The sequence below is a fragment of the Callithrix jacchus genome, chromosome 3 (assembly GCF_049354715.1).
Source record: "Callithrix jacchus isolate 240 chromosome 3, calJac240_pri, whole genome shotgun sequence".
NCBI classification, from domain to species: Eukaryota; Metazoa; Chordata; class Mammalia; order Primates; family Cebidae; genus Callithrix; species Callithrix jacchus.
Window position 1 is genome coordinate 119617379 of NC_133504.1, and position 24217 is coordinate 119641595.

At 39.8% G+C, this 24217-nt stretch overlaps 1 protein-coding gene across 4 annotated transcripts in view; it reads right to left on the bottom strand.

Annotated features, from left to right (window-relative positions):
- The window catches only part of FRAS1 (Fraser extracellular matrix complex subunit 1), a 470538-nt gene that overhangs the window by 168862 nt on the left and 277459 nt on the right, over positions 1 to 24217 (bottom strand). For all 4 annotated transcript variants that reach the window (XM_035293463.3, XM_002745679.6, XM_078367938.1 and 1 more), the window contains 8 exons: positions 22540 to 22692; positions 22162 to 22308; positions 15876 to 16022; positions 13057 to 13197; positions 12017 to 12157; positions 10076 to 10216; positions 5981 to 6251; positions 2021 to 2105 (listed from right to left, as the gene is read on the bottom strand). In XM_035293463.3, the coding sequence (XP_035149354.3) occupies positions 2021 to 2105; positions 5981 to 6251; positions 10076 to 10216; positions 12017 to 12157; positions 13057 to 13197; positions 15876 to 16022; positions 22162 to 22308; positions 22540 to 22692 (1226 nt within the window). The remainder of the gene's footprint in view (positions 1 to 2020; positions 2106 to 5980; positions 6252 to 10075; positions 10217 to 12016; positions 12158 to 13056; positions 13198 to 15875; positions 16023 to 22161; positions 22309 to 22539; positions 22693 to 24217) is intronic.

The following is a 24217-nucleotide window of genomic DNA, read 5'->3' on the forward strand; positions in this document are numbered from 1 at the left end:
GATAAAAGTTTCTCATATAATAAATAAAATTAAATGTGCCCTCCTTATATACTCACTTGATTGTGGAAAAACAAACAAGCAATACCTGGGGAACCATGGGAACTCACCATGTCAGATTAGGAAGACTTGCCAGTATCTACCTTTGATCTTTCATTGAAGTAACTTTATTAGCCAAAACAAAAAGAACAAAACAAAGCTTTTGAGTGTAAGGACTAAGAAACATCTAAACCCATAAGCTGTAAGACTGGATGTAGCCCTCTGTCCTAAATTTACAGAGATCACCTGTTTTAGCTTTTTTTTAAGGTAGAGTCTCACTCAGTTGACCTGGCTGGAGTGCAACGGCATGATCTCAGCTCACTGCAACCTCAGCCTCCCAGGTTCAAGAGATTCTCCTGCCTCAGCCTCCCAAGTAGCTGGGATTACAGGCCTACTACCATGCCCAGTTAATTTTTGTATTTTCAGTAGAGATGCAGTTTCACCATGTTGGTGAGTCTGGTCTCTAACTCCTGACCTTGGGTAATCCACCAACCTTGGCCTTCCAAAGTGTTGCAATTACAGGCATAAGCCACTGAGCCCAGCCTGTTTTAGCTTTAATTAAAACAAAATTTTGCTCACCCATGAGATCAAATTAGGATCATTTTCGAATCATTAAACTCCAAGTTATTCCTGATTTGATAATACCATCAAGAGGAGGTGAACTGGGTTATTAATACCATTTTGCAGCCACTCTGGTTTAAGTCTATGTTGTTATTCATGATCCTTTCATCTTTGGGCCAAAGATATAAAAACATCAGATTAAAAACAATAATCTAGTGTCCTTCCTTGAATCACGAATAACATGATACTGAGATCTGGATATTTAGCTAGTCTTGGTTCCCCAGGAGGATATCCCACTCTTGCTTTTCATAACTTACAGATATACCTATTTCCCTATTCTTCACACATTTCAGCTCTTCAATCCCTCAAGCCCAGTTCCCAGAGCAGTTACCACTATATGTATTCTGGACCCATAAGTACAACGTGACAGAGATGAATGATAAGAGATGAGTTTTCAAGAGAGATGTGAATGAAGAGCCATCACACTGAGCTTTAGAGCATCTACCAACTTCCTCATGTCTGTGTTTTGTTGATGGCCACACTGGCACCTCATTTAAATAGATCCTTAATTATATTCTCTAACTGTTACAAATTTCACATACTAGAGAAAGATAAAACAAACTTCTTTACCTAAAAATAAAGAGAGTATTTTTGTCTTGTTTTTTGTTTTTTGTTTTTTGAGACAGGGTATCACTGTATTGTGCAGGCTGAAGCATGGTGGCATGATCATTATTTATTGCAGCTTCAACCTCCCTGAGCTCAAGTGACCCTCCAACCTCAGCTTCCCAAGAAATGTATCACCAGGCCCAACTGATTTTTTATGTTTGTTTGTTTCGGTATAGATGGGGGTTTTGTCATGTTGCCCAGGCTGGCCTCAAACTCCTGGGCCCAAGAAATCCACCTGACTCAGCCTCCCAAAGTGCTGAGATTACAGGCATGAGCCACCGCACCCTGCAAATTATTCAGAAAGGCCACTAGCAGATTCAGTATAGTAAAGTTAGGTGTCATAAGGTAACAGTTAAGAACACTGCCTCTGTACCCAGATTTACTGGGCACAAACATTGACCCCCTGTTTATTAGCTACATTACCATAGACAAGTTACATAACCTTCTTGTGACTTTGTTTACTTGTCTGTAAGTTGGAGACAATAATACTCCATAATATTAGCATAAGGATTAACTGAGTAGCTTACGTGAAACACTAAGACTGTACCACTAAGTACCAGGGAAGCATTAGTAATTTTGGTCACTGTTTTTGTGATTACCCAAAAGTCCTAAAAATTACTCCAGTGGCATTTCATGAGGAAACCAAGACTAGACCAATTGCATGCAATCATTTCCACTAAATCCACAGGAAACCTGGGTTTTGTTCTTGAGAACTGGTAGGCATGTAAAATTATAAATTACTTAGCCATTTTATTACCTGTGTTGAAAATGCTTGTATGTTGATCAACTGTGGCTCAGAGAAGAACTGCTGGTCACTAATTTTCAGGAAAAAGTAACCTTTCCTAAAGAAGTCCCAAAGAAAGGAATGAGAAAATACAATCATTACATTAGACTTCAGACAGATAAGGCTTAAAAACATTTTCAGGTTATGTGTAGGGAAGAATTTGGATGACATCACTACAGCAATATAATACACTATAAAGAAAAGCTACCAGATAAAGTTGAACATAGTAAGATTCAGGTAAAAATACTGTGTGTTCTTAAATATTTTATAGCAATAATAATTATTATGTAACCATTTTGTTTCCTTTCTTTCTAAACTGAATAAAGAAAAGGCTGAAAATTAGTTGTCAGGCCAAGGCAGACTAGTAATATATTGCAGCCTAATGGTTAAATTGAAGAATTGAAAGAAATCTTTTACAGTCTCTGACCAGTTCTCTATGATTCCCTCTTCCTAACAAATGCTCTCCCTAACCCCTGCCCAATATAAGTGAGTGGGCCCCCAGTAACAAGGTTTGCAATGTCTGTATTACAGAGCTGTTCATCTCCCCTCACTCCCCACCACCCTACAAATACTCATTGTGGACAGACCAGGGAAGGATGGCTGATTCCTGGCAATTTGCAACTGGCCTGAGAGCCAGCAGTCAGGTTCAGCATTTCACTATGAGACAACCAGAGGAGGAGTGAATGAACCCTATAAGCAAAGAGGCACATGGATGAGAGAAGAGTAGATTTCTGCTTCCCCTTCCCAGTCCTAGCTTTCAGACTGTTCTGGAGCACAACTGCCCTTGGTGCCTTTGAGGTCTGAGCCACCCCTGCAACATTATAACTGGCCTTACATTTTTGTTCAATCAAATTCAACTATACTTCCATTACTTGCAACTAAAGTAATTAATTAATAGTAAAATAAGTCCCAATTAATAGTAAAATAAGGCATTGTTCCAGCAGCTCCAGAGACTGGCAGAAGGGAAGGTAAGACTTACCCACCTTCAAATCCAACCAAGCACAGAACTCTGCTGGCTGGTAAGATGTAGGGCATAAAATGGCATTGCTGACATACTGAACACTGTTACTGGAACCTCAGTGCCACCAAAAATCACTTTCTGCATTATGGGGATTTTTGAATTCTAGTCAACTATAGGGGCCACTGTTTTAAAAGTTCTTTAAAAGTTATTCTTGGAACTACTATTTATACATGAAAGAATGTGGTTGGATCTCAAAAACATATGGCAAAAGACAAAAACAAAAGGCTACATGTTTGATTCCAACCACCCAACAATTTTAAAAGCACAGAACTATAGCAGTAAAACGGATCAGTGGTCATGAGTGACTGGGGGTAAAGGAGCAACTATAAAAAGGAGACTTTGGGGTAATGGAACTATTTTACATATTGACTATGATTGTGATCACAAGACTATAATACTGTATACAGTTATTAATATTTACAGAACAATACACCTCAAAATGGGGGATTTTATCGAATGCAAACTATACCTCAATAAACCTGACTGCTTTAAAAAAAACTATTCTTGTCTTCTCTTCTCGTCTAGCTTCTCTTCATTTTCTGTCCCATCTCCATCCCATAAAATAAGGCATTATAAATACATTATTTATCATTTTTAAAAAATATGATTTTGTTTTATTAGATAATGCCTTATTTTATTAACTGATGGAAGTATTACCCCTGAACAAAGAAAAGGTGGTACTTCAAATAGGGGAAAGTGATTTCTGGTGGCACTGAGGTTCCAATAACAGTGTTCAGTATATCAGCAATGCCATGTTATGCCAGTGACAGCAACTACATTTACAGGTTGTCTTTACCTCCACAGGAGCATTCTAATTCCAAAGGAATCCAATCCTAAAGAATCATGGTCAGAGTCTTCATGGTTAAAAACAAAACAAAACACAAACTTATGTGGCAGGTTGTCCTTTTGCTTTGTATTATTCAGAGACATTAATAATTTTATTTTTCATGGGTTTCTACCAACTTCATTTTACTATTCTTCTTATTCTTTCTTTTGTTAAAATTTTACTATACCTCTCATTCTTTTGTTAAAGAAAATCCAGTATTAAAAATGGGTACCCCAAAAAGAGAGCTGTGAGGATTTCCTAAACTGCCACTCTTTGTCCCATTTCAGGGTACAAAGCTATGATTCCACAAGAAAACAGGTGATGAGAGGTTAAAGAAGATAAATAGAAAAGAGAGTTGATCTTCATTGTTTATGAAGCTTTATGCTTTTCACAAGTGACTTCAAGAAAAATGACTACAGACAAAGAGTTTTATAGCTCTGTGCCTGTGTGTCTGTGTGACAGAGGTACTCAAGAATAGGCCAGGCGTGGCAGCGTATGCCTGTAATTGCAGGACTTTGGGAGGCCAAGGCAGGCAGATCATTTGAGATCAGAGTTCAAGACCAGCCTGGCCAATGTAGCAAAACCCTGTCTTTTCCAAAATACAAAAATTAGCTGGGTATGGTGACATATGCCTGTAGTCCCAGTTACTTAGGAAGTTGAGGCATGAGAATCGCTTGAACCCAGGAGGCAGAGGTTACAGTGAGCCAAGATCATGCCACTGTACTCCAGCATGGGTGACAGAGTGAGACTCTGTCTGAAATAATAATGATGATAATCACAATAATACTTATAGTAAAAAATGAATGCAGAAGATAGAGTAGGAATTTGAAGAGCCTATGGCATCAAACACCAGAGTTTTAAGCTCCATCTTTGTAGCAATACTTCTCTATGAAGTGACCTTTTGTCCTTTGAGGATGGAAGTGTGCCTATTGTTTCTAGGATATTAGGGAGGCAGAAATCATTATGGCTAAAGGCATTGGTTGTGGAATCAGTCTTGGCTTGGAGTCTCAGCTCTGCACACACATGTTGAGAGGTCTTGGGCAAGATAACCTATACTCTCAAGACCTCAGTTTCCTCATTTGTAGACTAGAAACATGAGATACATAGTTCATGTAAAGTGCTTAACATGACGCCTGGCTCAGAGTTAGTACTCCATAAATAGTTCTTCTTATTCCTATAATATGATCTTCCAAGGTCACGGGCATCATCACCTCTGAATTACAATAGAGAAAGTGCCATCCACCTTTCTCCTCATTTATCTCCCAGCCCAAACTTCAAAAACAACCCACCCTCAAGGTTAGTGTTGACAGCAGAAAATACTGGCTGTGTCCTTATCACTGTTCCATGGGTTTTAACTCCTTGTTTATACACAGAGTCTGAATTATCTGCACTAATGAAGCAGAGGAGGGTGAAGGGTAATCCAAGAGGCTGATCTTTTTGGGGGCACCCTCTGACTTCTTGCGGAGTAGATTTACTCTGCTAATTATATAGCTTTATTTGCTTTAGTAGGTGTTAACATTCAATTGCATTCCTGAAGCATATGTCAGCTGGGGTGGGGAAGGCAGCCAGAAGTGTGCTAAGCATCAGAGGAAAACTGGATCAGGCTTAAAAATTAACCACAATTAATCCCATAATGTGGATAATAAAAAGTTCACTGTGATACTAAGTTTCTTTCCAACTCTGAAATCTTAGAGACCATACAACACCTTGAAAAGTATGTGCTCCATCCTCTCTCTCCGCCACCCACTCCCAGTGTATTGCTCCAGTGCTGAGGAAGCAGCTGTAGCATCTAGGTATATGACCACTTTGTTTCTGCTCTACCAGAAATCTGGTACCAGGGATTTTTCTGTCACATCAGAGAATTACCCATAATTATGAGAGAAAATGAAAATGTCTCTAACAGAAGCATGCTCTCTGAGCAATCATGGGGAAATGATGACAGGCAGCTGAAAGCATTTAGGCTTGTGGAGTATTGATTTTCCCTGGATGAGAAGGGTTAGCTATTGAGAAAGAGGCTGGGAGAGGGTGGAGGAGTGGAAAAGCAATGACGGAAAGCAGGCAGGACGACAACAGAACACAGAGTCACCTGAGTTTTTCTTTGCTGTGCACAAAACGCACTTTCTTCTCGTTCACATCTTTCCAGCTAAAATGGCCAGCCTTGTCCAGCTGAACCTCCTTTCCATTTCTTGAGACCACTAGCTGACCATTGGTGGGAGTGCTCACAAGATGAAACAGGAGATCTTCGACCCTACCCTCCTGGTCCTGGACATTCAGGAGGGAAAAATCCAGTGGCTTTATTGAACCAATTGGGAGGATCAGGGAACCATTCACATGAAGACTAGGGGTGTATGTTTTGCCTGGAAAACATGTGAATCCAAAGGTCATGCTTGGTACATTCACTAATGATGTCACTTTCCCCCCCATTTTTGCTTATGTTTTTCAGACTACCTCCTTACAATTTCCAGAGAATAAACACAAAATAAGAAACAGAGTTGATTTTACTGCATTAACAGTGTGCTGGAGTTTACAGCATTATATTGTTACAGAAGAGTGTCAGCTCACTCTAGGGAATTTCAGTATTCCTGAGGAATACACATTATTTCTCTTTGCCTTCCAAGGGGAGGTCCTGAGGTGTAAGTCACTGCTCCTGTTCTTTGACCATAGGTTTCATACAGAAAACATGGAGCCTGGAAACCATGCCAACGGCTGGAGTAGGCAATTCCCAATTCCATGGCAGAACTAAAAGCTAATGGTTACTTTCGTCTTGTAAAGAAGTTTAGATGAGATAACAATTCCTAATTCCAAACATTAGGACTATCTTTATGATTGCATCTGCCACACACCGCTCTCACTTCCTGCTGAGCTCTGGCTCTGATTCAGATATGTTCTCCTCTTACAGGCAGCTCCAGCTTTCCTTTCAGCTGTCCACCATGTGCCCACCTTTTAAAAAAAATTTAAATAAGCTTTTAATGTTCTTAATTCAGAGCTGCACAGATGAGATTCTGGACTATGATATACAATAAGCCTTCCAGTTGTTGCCACCCTGGATGCACATGCGAAGAACACAGGACTTCAGTGTAATCATTACACTACAAAACTCTTAGAATAAGTATAGGAGTATTTTTATGATTTTGAATTAGACAATGCTTTCTTAAATAAGACACAAAAAGCACATATGACAAAAGAAAAAATAAATGGACATTATCAAAATTTAACTTTTGTATTCAAAGGGCACCCATGAGAAAGTAAAAGGACAATCCACAGAATGGGAGTAAACATGTAAATCATATATCTACAAAGGGACTTGCATCAAAAATATATAAAGAACTATAACTCAACAATAGAAAGTGAATAACCCAATTTTTAAAATGGGTGAAGAATTTGAATGAGCATTTCTTCAAAGAAGATATGCAAAAGTCCAATAAGCACATGAGCAGGTACAAAATTATAGCCACAATAAGATATCACTTCACTTCCACTAGGAAAGACAATAAAAATTGTTAGGGTATAGAGAAATCAAAACCTCACAGATTGCTGATGGAAGTGTAAGATGGTGTAGTCACTTGGAAAAACAGTTGGACAGTTTCTCAATTAAATACAGTTACCGTAGGATGCATCAATTCCACTCCTATGTATATAAACCCAAGAGAATTGAAAATGTTTGTTCACATAAAAACTTGTACACAAATGTTCATAGCAGCATTACTCATAATAGTCAAAAAGTGAAATCAACTCAAATGTGCACTCATTGTTTAATGGATAAAGAAAATGTGGTATGTCATAAAATGTAGTATTACTCATCTATAAAAGGAAAAGGAATGATGTGCTGATTCTTGATATCATATGGATGAAACTCAAAAATATTATGCTAAGTAAAAGCAGCCAGACATAAAAGGCCACATACTATAAGTGCCGTTTATGTGAGATGTCTAGAATAGGCAAATACCTGGAGAAAGAAGTAGATTAGTGGCTGCCAGGGACTGGGTTGAAATAGGAATGGGGAGAAATGGCTAATATTATGAGGTTTCCTTTTAGGGTGATGAAAATGTTTTGGAATTAAATAGTTGTGATAGTTACACAACTGTGTAAATACACTAAAAACCACTGAATTGTATACTTTAAAGTATGAATTTTATGGTATGTTAATTATATTTTAATAATAATAATAAGAAGAATCATATAGGGATCTTTTAAAACAATACTGACAGCTGGGCTCCACTGCCAGAGCTTCTAACTTGGATGTTCTGGGGAAGGACCTCGGGAATTTTATAAACTCCACAGGTAATCCTAGTGAGCTGCTGGTTTTGAGACCCACAGTCCTATCTTGATGCATCTGCCACATCAGACCTGCTGAGGGCAAATAAAGAGGCTGTGTTTGCTACCATTTCCTAGAACAGCACCAGTTAATTGGCTGTAGAATAGGATTATCAGCGGCTCCTACTTAGAATTCATGTGAAATACACATACTTTTTTGTCTTACAATTTTATAATCTCTGTCCACATGAAACATCTAACAGATAAAAAAGGATTTTTTTTAACCTGATGTAGAATTTATCCTGTCTCCTCTAAGTTGTTTTTGGCTGCACTTTGATTGGTAGTGCTCCTTTTTACAACTGGGTCAGACAGGATAGTTTGGAAATGCCAAGTTTCAGTAGGACTACTTCGACTGTAAGATTGCTCTAAAGAAATTTCATTTTCACAAGTTGACTTATATCCTGGAGAGAAGTAAGTTGGCTCCCAAGTACTTAGGGTTTCGAGAAAGATTCCCCCAAAATAAGCCAAAAGTATTTTTTTCCCATGGGGAAGTCTTAATATCTTTAAAGACCAGAAATATAGAGACAGAAATATGATTGACTATGGGTGTTAAAAAATGCCTCATGTTATCGATGAATGACTCTCAAAAGCCAACAAACACTCAGGGTAATGTACTTAATATACTTCCAAAGCTTTACTCACCTATAAAGATTTTGAGGTTCAAAATTAAGACTGAATTTAAATTCACTTCTCTTTGTTATTTAAGTAATGCGTCCATTAATTTGTTAGAAGAGACTGGCTTCAATTCTTGTTACTTTTATTTATTTATTTTTTTTAGACAAAGTCTCACTCTGTTGCCCAGGATGAAGTCCAGGGACACAATCTTGGCTCACCACAACCTCCATCTCTTGGGTTTAAGCAATTCTCCTGTCTCAGCCTCCTGAGTAGCTGGAATTACAGGCATGTATTACTGTGTCTGGCTAATTTTTGTAGTTTTAGTAGAGATAGGGTTTCACCATGTTGGCCAGGCTGGTCTTGAACTCCTGACTTCAGGTGATCCGCCCACCTCTGCCTCCCAAGGTGCTGGGATTACAGGCATGAACCACTGTGCCTAGCCGATGTTACATATTTTACATGGATTTCAAACAGGGGAGCTTGAAATCAATCCACCTGAAACATGTGACCCTCATGAAGCAGACTCCTCGTACTATTTTGTTATTTATTTATAATTTATCTCCAGTGGGTGAAAAAGGGTGCACAATTGCACTTTGGCATAATTAGCTCTGCTGACTTGTGTAAATATAGTTATGTGCTATATAACATTTCAGTCAATAGCAAACCACTTATATGATGGTGGTCCCATAAGATTATACTGTATCTTTTATATTTTAAGTATGTTTAGATAAACAAATACTATTGTGTTACAATTGCCTTCAGTATTCAGTACACTCATAAGCTGTACAGGTTTGTAGCCTATATTATATAGCCTTGGTGTATAATAGTCTATACCATCTAGGTTTGTGTAAGTACACTCTATAAAGTTCAAACAATGATGAAACTGCTTAATGACGCATTTCTCAGAATGTATCCCCATCATTAAGCAATGTGCGACTGTATATATATAAAATTTTCTATAACATGGATGTAGTTCAGGAACACAGCTAAGTTTTACGTCAATTTCTTAACTGATAGCTATGACTTTTAAGGCACAGATTGCTTCTTTTCCTTTCCAAAGATTATAGAAGTTGAGATTCCCCAATTTTCCATATTATATAAAGAGTCCCTTACTCCTTCATAGCATCGTGAGTTTTCCCAGACTGGGAATGCTGCATTTTATATCACATGAGTCAATTATGTCTGCAAACTCAGCCTTCACATAGAGAAATTACTGGTAAATTCACCAGACTATCAGAGGAGAAGCACTTACCAGAACATGTTTCATTAGAGGAATGGGCAGAAAAGCCAGGAACACAGTTGTGAACACAGAGGCCACTCTTCAGAAAGAACCCATTGTCACAGAGGTGACAACGGTCCTTGTCACTGCACCGCAAGCACCCCTGAGGGCAGGCTGTTAAAAAAGGAAACACTAAATGAGGCTCAATCAAGGAACCACAAGGGATAGAAAAATAAAGGGATTGCAGCTGGAAGAATCACAGCACATGCAACAAATGATCCCCAACTGTAACAAAAGGGAATACTGACAGTTTCCCGTAGAATGTATAGGGAGCTGATCTGTAGAGAGGAACAATCCTCACTTTACACAGTGAGATCTAAAAATGTCACACATAAATGAATTGTTTAAAAAGTTAACCATAGGCCGGGTGCGGTGGCTCACGCCTATAATCCCAGCACTTTGGGAGGCCGAGGCGGGTGGATCACGAGGTCAAGAGATCGAGACCATCCTAGTCAACATGGTGAAACCCCGTCTCTACTAAAAATACAAAAATTAGCTGGGCATGGTGGCACACGCCTGTAGTCCCAGCTAATTGGGAGGCTGAGGCAGGAGAATTGTTTGAACCCAGGAGGCGGAGGCTGTGGTGAGCCGAGATTGCGCCATTGCACTCCAGCCTGGGTAACAAGAGTGAAACTCCGTCTCAAAAAAAAAAAAAAAATTAAAAAGTTAACCATATCGACTTGTAAGAAAAGACCTTTGTAGTGATTAAGAGCACAGACTCTTTCTAGGAACCCTTCCTCCTCTAACTTTCCCAGCTGTGATCTTGGGCAAGTTCTGTATAACAATTGGTGCCATAATTATCTTGTCTTAAAAATGGGGTCATTAGTAGCACCTAATGCGAATAATTGTTGGGAGGATTACATGTGTTACAAAGTGCAATGACTAAAACAGCGCCTGGTACACAGGAAGGGCTCAATTGTTCTATTACTCTTACTAATGTTGTTAGTAGTAGTAGTAGTATTTAATAGTGTTTTAAATTCTGGAGGAGAGGAGCTATTAATAGGACCATAGGATCACTTATTTGAGTCAAGTTAGCAATCTTCTATGAAGAGTTTTTACTGCCTAATTTTCCTGTTTTCTTGGTTGAGATTTTGCAGTAGAGAGGCTACACAGTATAGTTTAAAGGGCCCTGGATTGGAATCAGAAAACTTGGGCTTATCATCTGATCTTAAGTTGCCATGATTAACACTTCTAAGTTTCTTATTTTTCTTTCACTTGTAAAACAGAGTCATGGTGTCTGTAATATTTTATCACGTCATTGTGAATATTAAATTAGATAATGCTAATGGGGGAAATTTAGTGATACGTAAATGCTATGCCTGGTTAATAGCATTATCATTGAATGTCAGGTATTACAGTGGGGCACATGAACCCAGCTTTGACAGGTACGATGAGAACAAACTGATAAAATTCTCTTAGCTAATCCAGTGGACAAGGAGATTAAGACTTGGGGTTCAACTTTGGTTTCATAAAAGCTCCAGTGTGTTTCACTAGACTGTCCCCGAAAATCCTATTCTTTAAGGATATTATGCCAATATCATAGTCATGGTTGATTTCATCTAAACACTGAAAAAATTCTGTCTATATCAACAGGGCTGATCCACTCACTATTAATGGATCCCTAACTGTAGATCAATATAAGCTTTACATTCCATAAAACACTGGCTTTGTTTCCATAAGGGACTTTGGGGACAATATTGATTTCTGTAAAAGAATATTGGCTTACACTCCTATATCTTATTTAACCAACATATGGCAGATATGCATGGGAAGCCATCAATTACTTAGGCTAAGCTCCCTGGGCTTTCATTCTGCTTCTAATTCAAGTGTTCTTGGATACCTGAGAGTCAGCACATATGGCTTACTTGCTGCGCTCACTTCGTTCCAGAATACTCAGCACAGTCTTTAAGTTACCTGTGCATTTGTGTTTTGCATGATCTGCAAAGTACCCCTTCCCACATTCCTGGACACATCGGGCTTCCAAGAGGAGAAATGGCCCTTCGCAACGGGTACACTCATGGGGACCTTGGCACTGGAGACAGTAGCTGTCACAGTCTGAAACACAAAAGTCAAGTCATCAGGAATCTGTGTGCTTTTCAGGTCCTTGTCAGAAGGCAGCATGAGATGTCCAGCAGCAGTGCAGCCTAGTGTACCAGGAAAAGGACCATAGGAAGAGCCAAGGAGTCTGGGTTCTGGTTGTGACTATGATACTTACCAGCTGGGAAACTTAGGATTAGTCACTCTACCTCACTAAGCCTCAGTGTATCAATATATCAAACCCTCTATAAAATGGGGTTTGATATATTGTCCCACCCACCCATGGAAAATGCTACATAAACTATAAAGGAAATGACAGGTATCAGCAACTATTATTATTAGCCGTCCTTGGCTCTTAACACAAGTGTTGACCTTTCCTGGTTCATCAAGTCAGTTCTTGTTCCCCCAGGAATTCTCCTAGGAATGCTCTCTGTGCACTTTTGATGGGATTTTCAGGGTCTGAGAACTGTGTAGTGTTCAACTGAGGCTAAAAGGGATACTCAGCCAGAAAGAGGTGATTGCGAGCTATATGGTATGCAGAGGGTTGAAGGGGGCAGATTGTGAAATAATCAGGTCTTCCCATGTGCTCAAATGTCTAGGGTACGAACATCTTCTCACTTGGAGGATATGACTGTTTGATTTTTAAGAAAAAAGGTAATGGCTAACACATACTTGTTTGCGTGGTCCTATACACCCAAGATTCCCATACTGGCCTCAAATTTTAGCAAATGTTTTCTTAGGGCATGGAAGAAGAAAATGGGAAATTTCCATGATAACAAAGATAGCTCTTAGGAAAGAAACCAGAAACTGGGTAAAAAGCAGAAGGGGAAACCTGCCAAAGGTTCCTTCTGAGATCAGTACAAATCAGTGGTGGCCGAGGTGTGCTTGAGCACAGAGCAGGGCCTCCACACACTTACTTTTGCAGCGTCCTGAATCCTGGTAAAATGATGACGAGCACTGCTCTACGCAAGCCCCATCCTGGAGAACGTAGCCATCCATGCACTGCAGGCAGTCTGATCTCAGAGGCCCGCTGCATGTACTGCAGCTCCAATGACACTCTAAAAAGAAAGTCTGTATTAGATTATCTTCCTCTCTATCCACCCTCAGACCCAGCAACTCATTTATGAGGATGCTGTTGGCAGCTGCAAGGAGTAAAATAAGGACCACGTAAGAGATGCCAGATAAGTAGGCTCAAACAAGGTTTCTGCTTGTAGTAGCCTGAATGCTTCTCTGAGGTTTAAGTGTTCCCTAATTATGTCAGACACGGACATGTACAAGGAGCACTCCATACTCGTGCCAAGCCTGCTTGTCGGCAGGGCTGCTGAGAAACCAGATCACTTTGGTCTCAATTCTTTATCCCTGTGCCACACCAAGTCTTTATGCAGAACATGCCTCAGCAAGTGGCCAACTTGCCCCACAAACCTAACCCTGACTTCTTCCAAATATACTCAATCCTCAATAGGTAAAGAGATGTCAGAGACTCAACTAAGAATGCATCTGCTGCCACCAGCTGCATGAATTTCTATCTCTCAAAACCAGGCATTGACCAAAGTGACAGAAAGAACCAATGATACCAGAATTATATGGGGCATAAAGGTGCTGTCCAGAAAGAAAGAGGTTGGTAAAACAGTAGATCTCATTTAGGCATTAGAATAGACACATTTACATGTTAATTTGCTCCATAAGCACCTATGGGATGGTCACTGAACAGCAGGAGGGGGCAATATAAAGGTGGTAGGTGTAGACCCTGTCATCAAGAAGCTTATGTTCTAGAGGGGTCTAACCTTGGATGTGCACACAAATAATCCAGAGGGGTGGTTAAAAATATGGATTAGGTTCAACAACAGAATTATCAAATCAGAGTCTCAGAGGTTGGGTTGGGGCATGGGAAAATATTTGCTGCTGTACTTGTTATTGTGATTATTATAGTTGTTGCCGTGGCTGTTGCTGTTTTTAATGACCCAGGAAATTCTGATACAGTCAGAAAACTCATGTTGGAAAGCCAGTGTTGTAGCTGGTAAGGGAAGTGCTACATGCATGGAAGACGGGATGGGACAACACAATTAAGTACATGGGTTTTGAAGAAAGGTAAGTCTGTATTCAACTTGTGGCTTTACTACTTTTAATCTTTATTATCCTACAATAATGTTTTAATCTATATTATCCTTGGTTTCTCATTTGAAAAACATCGGTGAGAATAGTACACATTTCATTGTGTTATTGTGAAGAATAAAATGAAATAATGAATTTAAAGAATTTAGCCTAGTGCCTGGCATATAGTAACAACTCAATAAACATTTGCTACTGAACTCTTTCTCTTAGAGAACATATGTCCATTCAGGGCCACCCTCAATCTCATCTTCCATTCCTTCTGAGAAGCTGGAGAAACCTCTCATTAGTTACCTTTTCTCTTCCTTGATACAATATTTCTAAGTCCCAAAGAAATCAGGTAAATATGCAAGACAGTATACATGCTTCCAAGAAGATTCACAAGGTTAATCCTATTCATTTATTTTGGTTGAATCAGTCCTGAGGGAAAATGACTAAAATAGAGCCTTGAAAACTGCCAGCATAGTTATGAAATCATTTATAATGGGGTGGATTTGTGATAATCTTGTTTTTCACCGCAAACTGACAGCTACTGGTTAGAAGGCAAAAAATAGAAAAAAACTTCTGTGGTCTTGAGCACAGCAGACCACCTAAGTTGACAACCAAGTAGAATTTCTTGGAATGCAAAGTGTGTAATTTTGCAGAGCATTAAAGCAACCTAAGTTTACTTGACAGATGTTTGATCTCCATATCCAAGCTCTAGCTTCTCTGCCAGAACCAGAGGGATAGTGAGAGCTGTGGAAGGAGGCAGGAATGAGGAAACTGACAGGAGCAAGTAAAACCTGTTCTTTATCTCTGCTTTTCCTCTTGCTGAGCACTACCATTCCAGGAACATAAGCCCCAAGAATTCCAGCTACTGGAGAGCAAAGAAAAAGGCATTTGGCTTTTGACATTATCTCCTTATAAATTTCCTTGAAGACAAGGACTACATCTTCACTCATTTAAGTACGTTAAGCAGAGTTGAACACATCAGACGTGACTCCTGACCTCATTAAGCTGAGAGGTAGCAATCTAGAGTTGTAAATGCAAACACCTACAGCCCAGGAAAGTAATGTATCTTCAGAACAGGGCTTGTGTGATAGAAAGGGAATGATGAGAACTGCTGGAGTGAAGAGATCCTGCTCTATCCAGCAGGGACAACAGCTACACCATTCCGAACTACATTTGCACTGTTGGGATGCATATCCAACATTACTAGAGCTTCTGGTTAAAAACAACACACACACACACACTTGAAAATCTCAATTTTGCATGTGAAATCTTCAGATTTTTAAAAAGCAAATAATTAAAGATTTTAAAGCATTGGAACATTATTTAGACCAAGCAAAACATGTCTATGGGCCAAATATAACCTGAGGATTTACAATTTGCCAACTCTAGTCTTATTACCAAAATGTGGCACACTGTCTGACACAAGTAGGTGCTCAAAAATACATGCTTAATAAGTAAATAAAGGAGTGACTAAATGATTACATACATACATACATACATACATACATATTGCTACCATCAGAGAAAGTCAAAATATATGATGACTGCTATTTTCCCAATATGGAAAACTAGACATCGGTAGTAAAGGGGTATCACTGAGTAAAAGAATCTTTCCACAATTCAGGAAGAGTTTTACCTCTGCACATGTTGGTGGAGAAGTCAAGATAGTACTGTTGGGCACAGCTCTCATATTGACATTCCCCAAAGAGCAGAACCTTGTTTGGATCTCGGCAGGAGGTACAGCTGGCCTGTGAATCACAGCTTCCACAGTGTGTGTCACATGCTGAGCAAATAGGAAAAGAAAATGACCAGATGATTACAATTGCAAATACTGAAGCACTGACTAAACCTAGACAGATGCTGCATAGGAACAAAGCCTTGCTCCAACCTGCTCCACATTTCATTATGGCTCATCGCCCTCCCCTGTGATCAGCAAAAACAGAAAATATTAGTTTCCAAAATAGAAAAGGGTAATCTTATTTTACAAAGAATATAAATTGCAAATCCAAGAATGAAAATCCCATATCCAAATTTGCTCTGTGATTCAGCAACAGAATTTATGCTTCCTCTAAGATCTCTGAAATTACAGTTCAGAACTTAAACCTTACTTCTTCAGGAATCAAGTCCCCTTTAGTTCATAATATAGATTCAGATTTTTGTGTGATGTCAACATTAAAATTAGGCACCAACTTCATCGGGGAGCTTGGGAAAATCCCTACTTTACGATACAAAGGACTTGAAGGTGAACTGGTTTATTGATTTGCCTAGTTACAACTCTTAGAAGCTAGCTGGATAACTCTGACATTCAGGGATGATCTCCCAATCTGGTCATGCTTCCATCTTCCCTCATTTAACAACTGGCATTTCTCCATCTACACAGTCATTCATGCCAGAAACCTTGGAGTCTATCTTGACGCCTCTCTTTCCCTGACTGCTAATCCAATTACTCACTGGATCCTATATATTCTAACTCTCCAATATAATTCTTAAAACTTTTTGCTTTTTCCCATTTCCACAAATGCCAATATTTCTAAGCCATTATCATCCCCTGCTGAACTACTATCACAACCTCCTCATTGGTTTCCCCAACTCTGCTCTGACCCACTTGCAATCTATTTTCCATGCATCCACCAGAGTGGCTTTTAAAATTCATATAGCTCAGGTTTCAGAGTACACTTTTGCCTTCAAACTCAATGTCGTTTTTCAATTCTGGAAAATTTCCAGTCATCATTTCTGCAAATATTGCTCTTCTACCATTCCTTCCATTCTCACCACCTGGAAATCCTATTATAACATGCATATTGGAATCCTCTTAATATAATCTCTGAGTCTTTAACTCTTACTCATTCTCAGTCTTTTTTTCTGGGACTTTTGTTAACTTTCTATTCTTAAACAGGCCTTCCATTATGGCACCCTATAACATGTTTTTTATGCCATGTACAGCAATTTTCATTTAAGTGATTATTTGATTAACATTGTATCTTTTAAGCTGCAAACTTCATGAAATCAAAGAACAGGTCTGTTCTGTTCCTTATAATGTTCTCCAACAACAGCTCTGTCACATTGTAGGTGTTCAATAAACACTTGCTACATACATGAAATAAAGCCAGATATTGCACAAAATATATACAAGCACCAGCATCTCTGTCTCATTCTGAAATCTTCTCTAAGTATGTGTCAGAGGAAAAGTCCAGAGAGAAACCCAGTGAGCTTTAGATCTATATGATATTAAAGTATATGGCATAGGGCATGAAAAATACGTCCCTGAAAAATAAAAAGAAATCACATGGTATTATTTCACCTAAAAAGAAAGACATTGCTGTAAAACATTCATCAGAATATGTATATTGGTAATTTAAGGTCATGGGAAAGTTCTAGACTGGATTTTCAGTTCTAATTGTTTTCAACAATAGAAAATAACATTTGAACTCTTATAAGCTTAGATGGGAATAAATTTTTTTATCCTTTTCATTTTTTGCTAGAATTTCTATGCATGGTGCATCTTAATTTTGTCAAAGCGTTTAATAGAGATTCCAAAAATAAAGTTGTCAATACAAAAATGAGGTGAGACCTAGTGGTTGTAAGTGGATTCGAAGGTGGTTGAAAAGCATACTCAAAATGTGACCAGCAAATCTTTACAATTGATAAAAATAATGTCCACAGTAGAGTATCACATTGATCAAGCCTTAATTTCTTGCTTGATCAATATTTGTATCCATGACTTTAATGGAAACAAAGAAACCAAGCTAATGACATTTAAATATGCCACATGCACCTATACAGGAAACATACATAGTTAAGGTTCACTAGCTGGAAGAATAACTGTTCAATTACCTTAACTAGTCGAAATAATGAACCTACAGTAATCAAGTGAAATAAGCAGAACTCTAAGAATGAAGTCCCACATTTATGTTCCAAAACCAACTGTACAAATACAAGATGAAGAAGATTTGTTTAGATAGCAGTTCCTATAAAAAAAATCTAAGACTTTTAGACAATAACGGGTTTGATAGTAACTAAAAACATAATATGGTTACTGAAGATACTAATGACATCTTAAGCTGAAGAGTCTCCATGCAATATAAGGGTCAGCTGGTCCTCCCTTCTTGACATAGAGCTGCAAAATGAGGGCCCTGAATGCCAGTTCCCCAGCCAGGGGTCAAGGCCAATTCTTTGCTTTAGTGTCTGAGGGTTTCTCTTATGACTTACTTCCACCTGCCTCTGTACCTCTGTGTTCCTGAATCTTTTTTTGTTTTTTGTTTTGTTTGGAGACAGGCCTCACTCTGTCACCCTGTCACCCAGGCTGGAGTGTAGTGGCATGAACACAGCTCACTTACAGCTTCCCCTCCTGGGCTCAAGTGAATCCTCCTGCTTCAAACTCAATATAGCTGGGTCCACAGGCACATACCACCATGCCCAGCTTATTTTTTAATTTTTTCTAGAGACAGGATCTTACTTTGTTACCTAGGTGGATCTCAAACTCCTGGCCTCATGTGACCCTCCTACCTCACCCTCCCAAAGTGCTGGGATTAAAGGTGTGAGCCACTGTGCCCGGCCTGAATCTTTCAAGAAAGTACTCATTCCCCCTTGGAACCTTGAGGTATATCTCAGTTCCTTCACTTACTTCTAAAAGAAATGGATTCATGCTGAGTATGATGAAGTGTTGGGAGACTTGATGGAGGATTTGGAGGAACACAGTAGTGTCACACTGAGGAACAGGTGGCTTCCATGACTTCTTGCTCTTACCCCTTTCCAATGTAATCAGTAAATGGCTGACCCTGTCTGACACAGAACAGTTCTGTAGGTACCAATGCCCCTTGAATTCTCTGCTTCTATGCTATTACATTCAGACCCCACAAAGTACTAGTCCTGATGCAGTCATGTTGGTGTGGCCACACCTGGAGTAGTAGGGGCAGTTCTTTAAGGTCAGTGACCCCCATGGCAAGTGCAGACAGACAGTGAAAAAGATGGCAGAGTGGAGGAAGTGAGGGCAGTGAGGGAAACTGGGATGTGCCATAACCATCACATCTGTGATGTGTTGTAAGGAGCAAGGAACCTCACAGTGTGGGGATTCAATCGCCTTCTTAAACAGACCTGTTTTCTGCTGTAGGTCTAAGAAATGGTCATCCACTCTCCTGCTTCAATACTCCATTGGTTATAGGTCTACATGGAACAGTGGGGAATGACAGTTAATTTCAAACTTTGGAGAGTAATCATGTGAAGGAAGGAGGAGGCTTATTCTATGTTACTTTGGAGGCAAGTTCTAGGGCCAATTAAAAATAATGTCCAACAACTCTAGCTCCCTAGCAGTGGAACTGGTTTACCTCTGTGGAAGTCCGTGGGGGTGAGTGAGAGTCTCTGTACTGGTGCAAGGTTGGCTTGAGTAATTCTGGAATTCTCCTCCAATTTCAAAGCACTGTGGTTTCAAGTACTCAGTACCTTACCTACCATCTCTTTTTTAAAGTTCCTGTCTCAACTGGTGACACTTAGATTTTTGAATTCACTTAATAGGTCATTCTTTCAAAAGATTCCTGTAACCAGAATATCTAGAAAGCTCTCCAGTCCTTACTTCCTTTAATAATTTTGTTATTCCTTAATAATGATTAAATTTCCTCAAAAGCCCTTATTATAGAATTTCTAAAATTGGCAAGCCAATAATTGTCTATAATTATGAGTTTTAAAACAAAGCATTTTTTTGTTTGTTTTGTTATTGAGACAGAGTCCCACTTTGTCACCCAGGCTGAAGTGCAGGGGCGTGATCTTGGCTCACTGCGGCCTCTGCCTCCCAGGTTCAAGTGATTCTCCTGCCTCAGCCTCCCCAAGTAGCTGGAATTACAGGTATGCACCACCATGCCTGATTAGCTTTTTTGTATTTTTAGTAGATATGGAGTTTCACATGGTGGCCAGGCTTTTTATATAAATATATTTTTAAACATACTAGAAACTCAAATATCCCAACTTAGCAGCATACTTTTTCAAACTTAGAAAAAAAGAAATTTAAGGACTAAACTTAGGAAATTCTTAGTCCAACTAAAATATTCTATGAAACTCTATTTACATGGGAGCATAGCAAATGTGTTCATGCAGAGGCTGCCCTGCCCCAAGACAAAAACTACCCAGAAGAGAAATATTTCAATGCAATGTATTTTTGTCACCTATATTTCATATAAGGGATTCTATTTTTTTCTTTTGAACTTTTATTTCTGTGATTCCACTGCCGTGAAGAGCTTCATAAATCTAAGTCACTGTTTCTCCACCAACACTCTCTTGCTCTTGAATAGAACATGAAAGTATTTCATTCCTGTCTCTTGCATTACAGAATCTACAGATTCTGGCAGACAGTTGACATATACAAAGCAAAGGTTTTGTTACAAAAGCAATCTTCCTACCAGTCCAAAAAAGTTTGTTTTTGGAACTCCAGTACCTCCACAGATGATGCAAAAGGGTGAGTTCCATATAACTAATGTAAATTTTTGCAAGGATCTCAATAAACTAACAGTTATATCTATCTTCCTAGCTATAAAATAGAAATTTTTTACTACTTTATTTGCCCCTCATTTTAGATGATGAAGATAAAGACAGAACAATGGTTAATTCATACTGACAGCTTACTCTTCACTATCATCTATGTCAAATGTAACAACAACATTAACATGTAGGTACTGTCATAATCTTCCTTTCACAAAAAAAAAGAAGAAAAAGAAAAAGAAAGAAACTGAGGCCTAGTGGTTAGCTGACTTGTTCAAGGTCATAAGCAGCAGTTAGGATTTGAACTTCTCCAACTCTAGAGCCCACTCTCCTAACCCCTGTTCCACAATTCCTTCCCTAGAACACACAACTGAAAAATCACCACTATATTTGTTAACTGTCATTTTCAAATGTATAACAGTTTTTTTTTTTTTGAGGCAGAGTTTCACTCATTACCCAGGCTGGAGTGCAATGGCGTGATCTAGGCTCATCGCAACCTCACCTCCTGGGTTCAAGCAATTCTCCTGCCTCAGCCTCCCGAGTAACTGGTATTACAGGCGTGCACCACCATGCCCAGCTAATTTTTTTGTATTTTTAGCAGAGATGGGGTTTCCCCATGTTGACGAAGATGGTCCCGATCTCTTGACCTCGTGATCCACCCGCCCCGGACTTCCAAAGTGCTGGGATTACAGGCGTGAGCCACCACATCTGGCCAACCATTTTTTTTTAATGACACTTGGTAACTGAGATAAAAAGAGTGGCACCAGCCTATGATAAATGTTCCTTCATCTGTGAAGGATTTCTTACTTTTTTTCAGGCAAATTTATCCTTTCCCTAATTTATCCTCTTTGTTTGTGCCTGATTCAAGGTAATTAATCATATTCTGACTTATTTGAGAAATAAGACATCTATATAAGTAACTCTCACCTAAGTCCAAATAAATACTATTTGGGCAGAAATGGAATTATCTGCAGCATGCAAAGCCTTGTACACTGTCAATATTTACAAATACATATAGAAAACAAATTAAATTCACAAATACATATAGAAAACAAATTAAATTCACAAATACATATAGAAAACAAATTAAACTAGAGTAAGCTCCACTCTCTCTGCCTAGGGTCATAAATGGGATTGCTGAGAAAATCTACAAAGATGAAACAAACTAACACTTCTATTTTTTAAATGAGATAACCTGAATAGAGAAGTTAAATAACCTGCCCAAGAGCACACAGCTGGCACTTACAGAGGAGACCCCACCACCATGCCAGCACTTTCAGTTAGGCTGATATCTGAGCTATAATCTGCTAATGGCAACCTTACTGCCTTTGTAGATCGGCTTTCTTCCTTTTATAAAAATGAAGGCTACCAGTTGAGAAGATGGAAGAAAGAACCTCATATTTCTTTCAATGGCTCCAGAAAGGCAGGAAAGAAAGTTCATTGGAAAAACCTACCCTGGCAAATATGATTGTCATCAGGATAGAACCCAGGGAAGCAGGTGGTGCTGCAGGTGCCAGTGTGGGACAGCATGAGGTTGGCGTCACATGAGGAGCAGGAGAAAGGTCCTCTGCCCTGGCAGGTTCTGCAGGAGGAGTGGCATTCTGCAGAGGAAAAAAAGACACAACAGAAACCATGATGTCAGATGGTCTTCCAAAGCAGCATCCCAAGTGTGGGTAATAAAGTCCCAACATTGAGAACATTGGCAGGTCTGGTTTAAAGTCCCATGGCATGCTTCCTGCCTCCACTCACAAGGAATTTCAAGCCTTCTCAGCTATTCCCCTGAAGAGAAACTCAGGCGGCATCTCTAGCTCCTGAGTCCAGCGCTTACTCACTTTTACAGACTCCTCTCTCTGCATAGTATCCTGAAGGGCAGTCAGGGACACAGTGGTCCCCAAGCAGCAGGTAGTGGGTATTCTGGCACCTCAGACAGATGCTCCCGGTGTTGTGGAGATCAGCTGCACAGTGCTGGCACAGGGGGTGGCAGTCTGAAGAGGGAAGGGGAGCAGAGAGAAAGCACGGGTGCTTATGAACACAAAGTCTCATCACTGTACCAAAGGGTAGAAGGGATTTCAATTACCAACACTGCAGCTGACAGCTGAAGAGTGGCCCAAAGGCAGGGTATTTCAGTAAAGTAGAAGCTTAAGACCTGTACAAATTGTGTGTTTGAAGTTTATAACAAATGGCCAGGCCAAGAGTTTTCATCCCTTTCCAATGGAATGACCTTTAAATACGAGGGTGCCACGTGATAGATACTTGCTAGGAGTATAGAGAGAACTTCCAGACTAACAGAAGCAGTAAGATCGATACTATCAACATCTCCCCTGGGGGTCTGAGACTGGAGTACAACAGCTTCACCCACCCCCTTCCTTCACAGTAATAGAGGCAGGAGGCAGAGAAATTCTAGGAAGACAGGGGTGGGTCCCTGGTGAAACCCCACCATCACCATTAAAAAAAAAAAAAAAAGCCTGAAACACATGGTGCAAAGTTAAAAGAATGAATTTCTATTCCTGTTTGCCCACCTTCTGCCAACTGCTTCTTTTGAATCATGCCTTTCTACCAATTGAATGTTGCCTTTTCCAAAACTACCTATGGCCTGCCCCACCCCCATTCTGTACCTATACAGACCCCAGACTCAGTCAGTAGAGGGAAGATAGCCTGACTCTGGGGAAGAGACAACCTGATTTTGGAGGAAGACAACCTGTCCTTCTTGTCTCCTCTCTAGCTCCACTCTCTGCTGAGAAATGTTTTCATCACTCAGTAAAATTCTCCACTTTCACCATCATTGAATTGTCTGTGTGACCTCATTTTTTGTGGGCACTGGACAAGAGCTTGGGACCCACCAAGTGCTGGTACCCAGCAAAGGGTATCACACCAGCCCTTTGCCCTCACCAGCAGAGGGCAGCTGACCCAGGCAACAAGGCATGAGGCCAACTGAGCTGCTAACACATCACCATCTGTCAGACTGCAGACAGGGAAAATATAAGAGCACTCTAACACCCATTCTGGGGCTTCAGGGTCATGGGCACCCTCACCTGGCTGCTACCATGTTTCCCCTGAGGCAACCTGCCTTGTTTGGCTGCAGGCCTCACATGGAGCTTGCTCCTCTGTCAGAGCCCAGAGTGGCCAGCCGGGTCTTGCATTCACTAACTCACATGCTCTCTCCCACAAGGAGTCAAGCACAGCAAGCTGAGCAGATGACGCACCACTGCTGTGAGTCCAGCAGAGGATCTGATAAAAATCCTGCATCAACAGGGTTCCTAAGCCCTCCGCAAGACTCCTTCTCACAGGTTTGGCCTTCTGGAGTCTGTATGCCAGTCTCAGCCTTCAGTATGAATGGACTGGGGTTAGTAAATAATTGGATTGAGTTGCTGGAAAACTTTAATCTTTAACAAGAGATAAAGTTATGAGAAGAGTTGTGAGTTGAAAAGTCATTTTTATGTATACATAGTACATAGTAGCTCTGTAATACCAGTTGGGATTAAAGATATAAAACAAATTATTTTGTCCAGA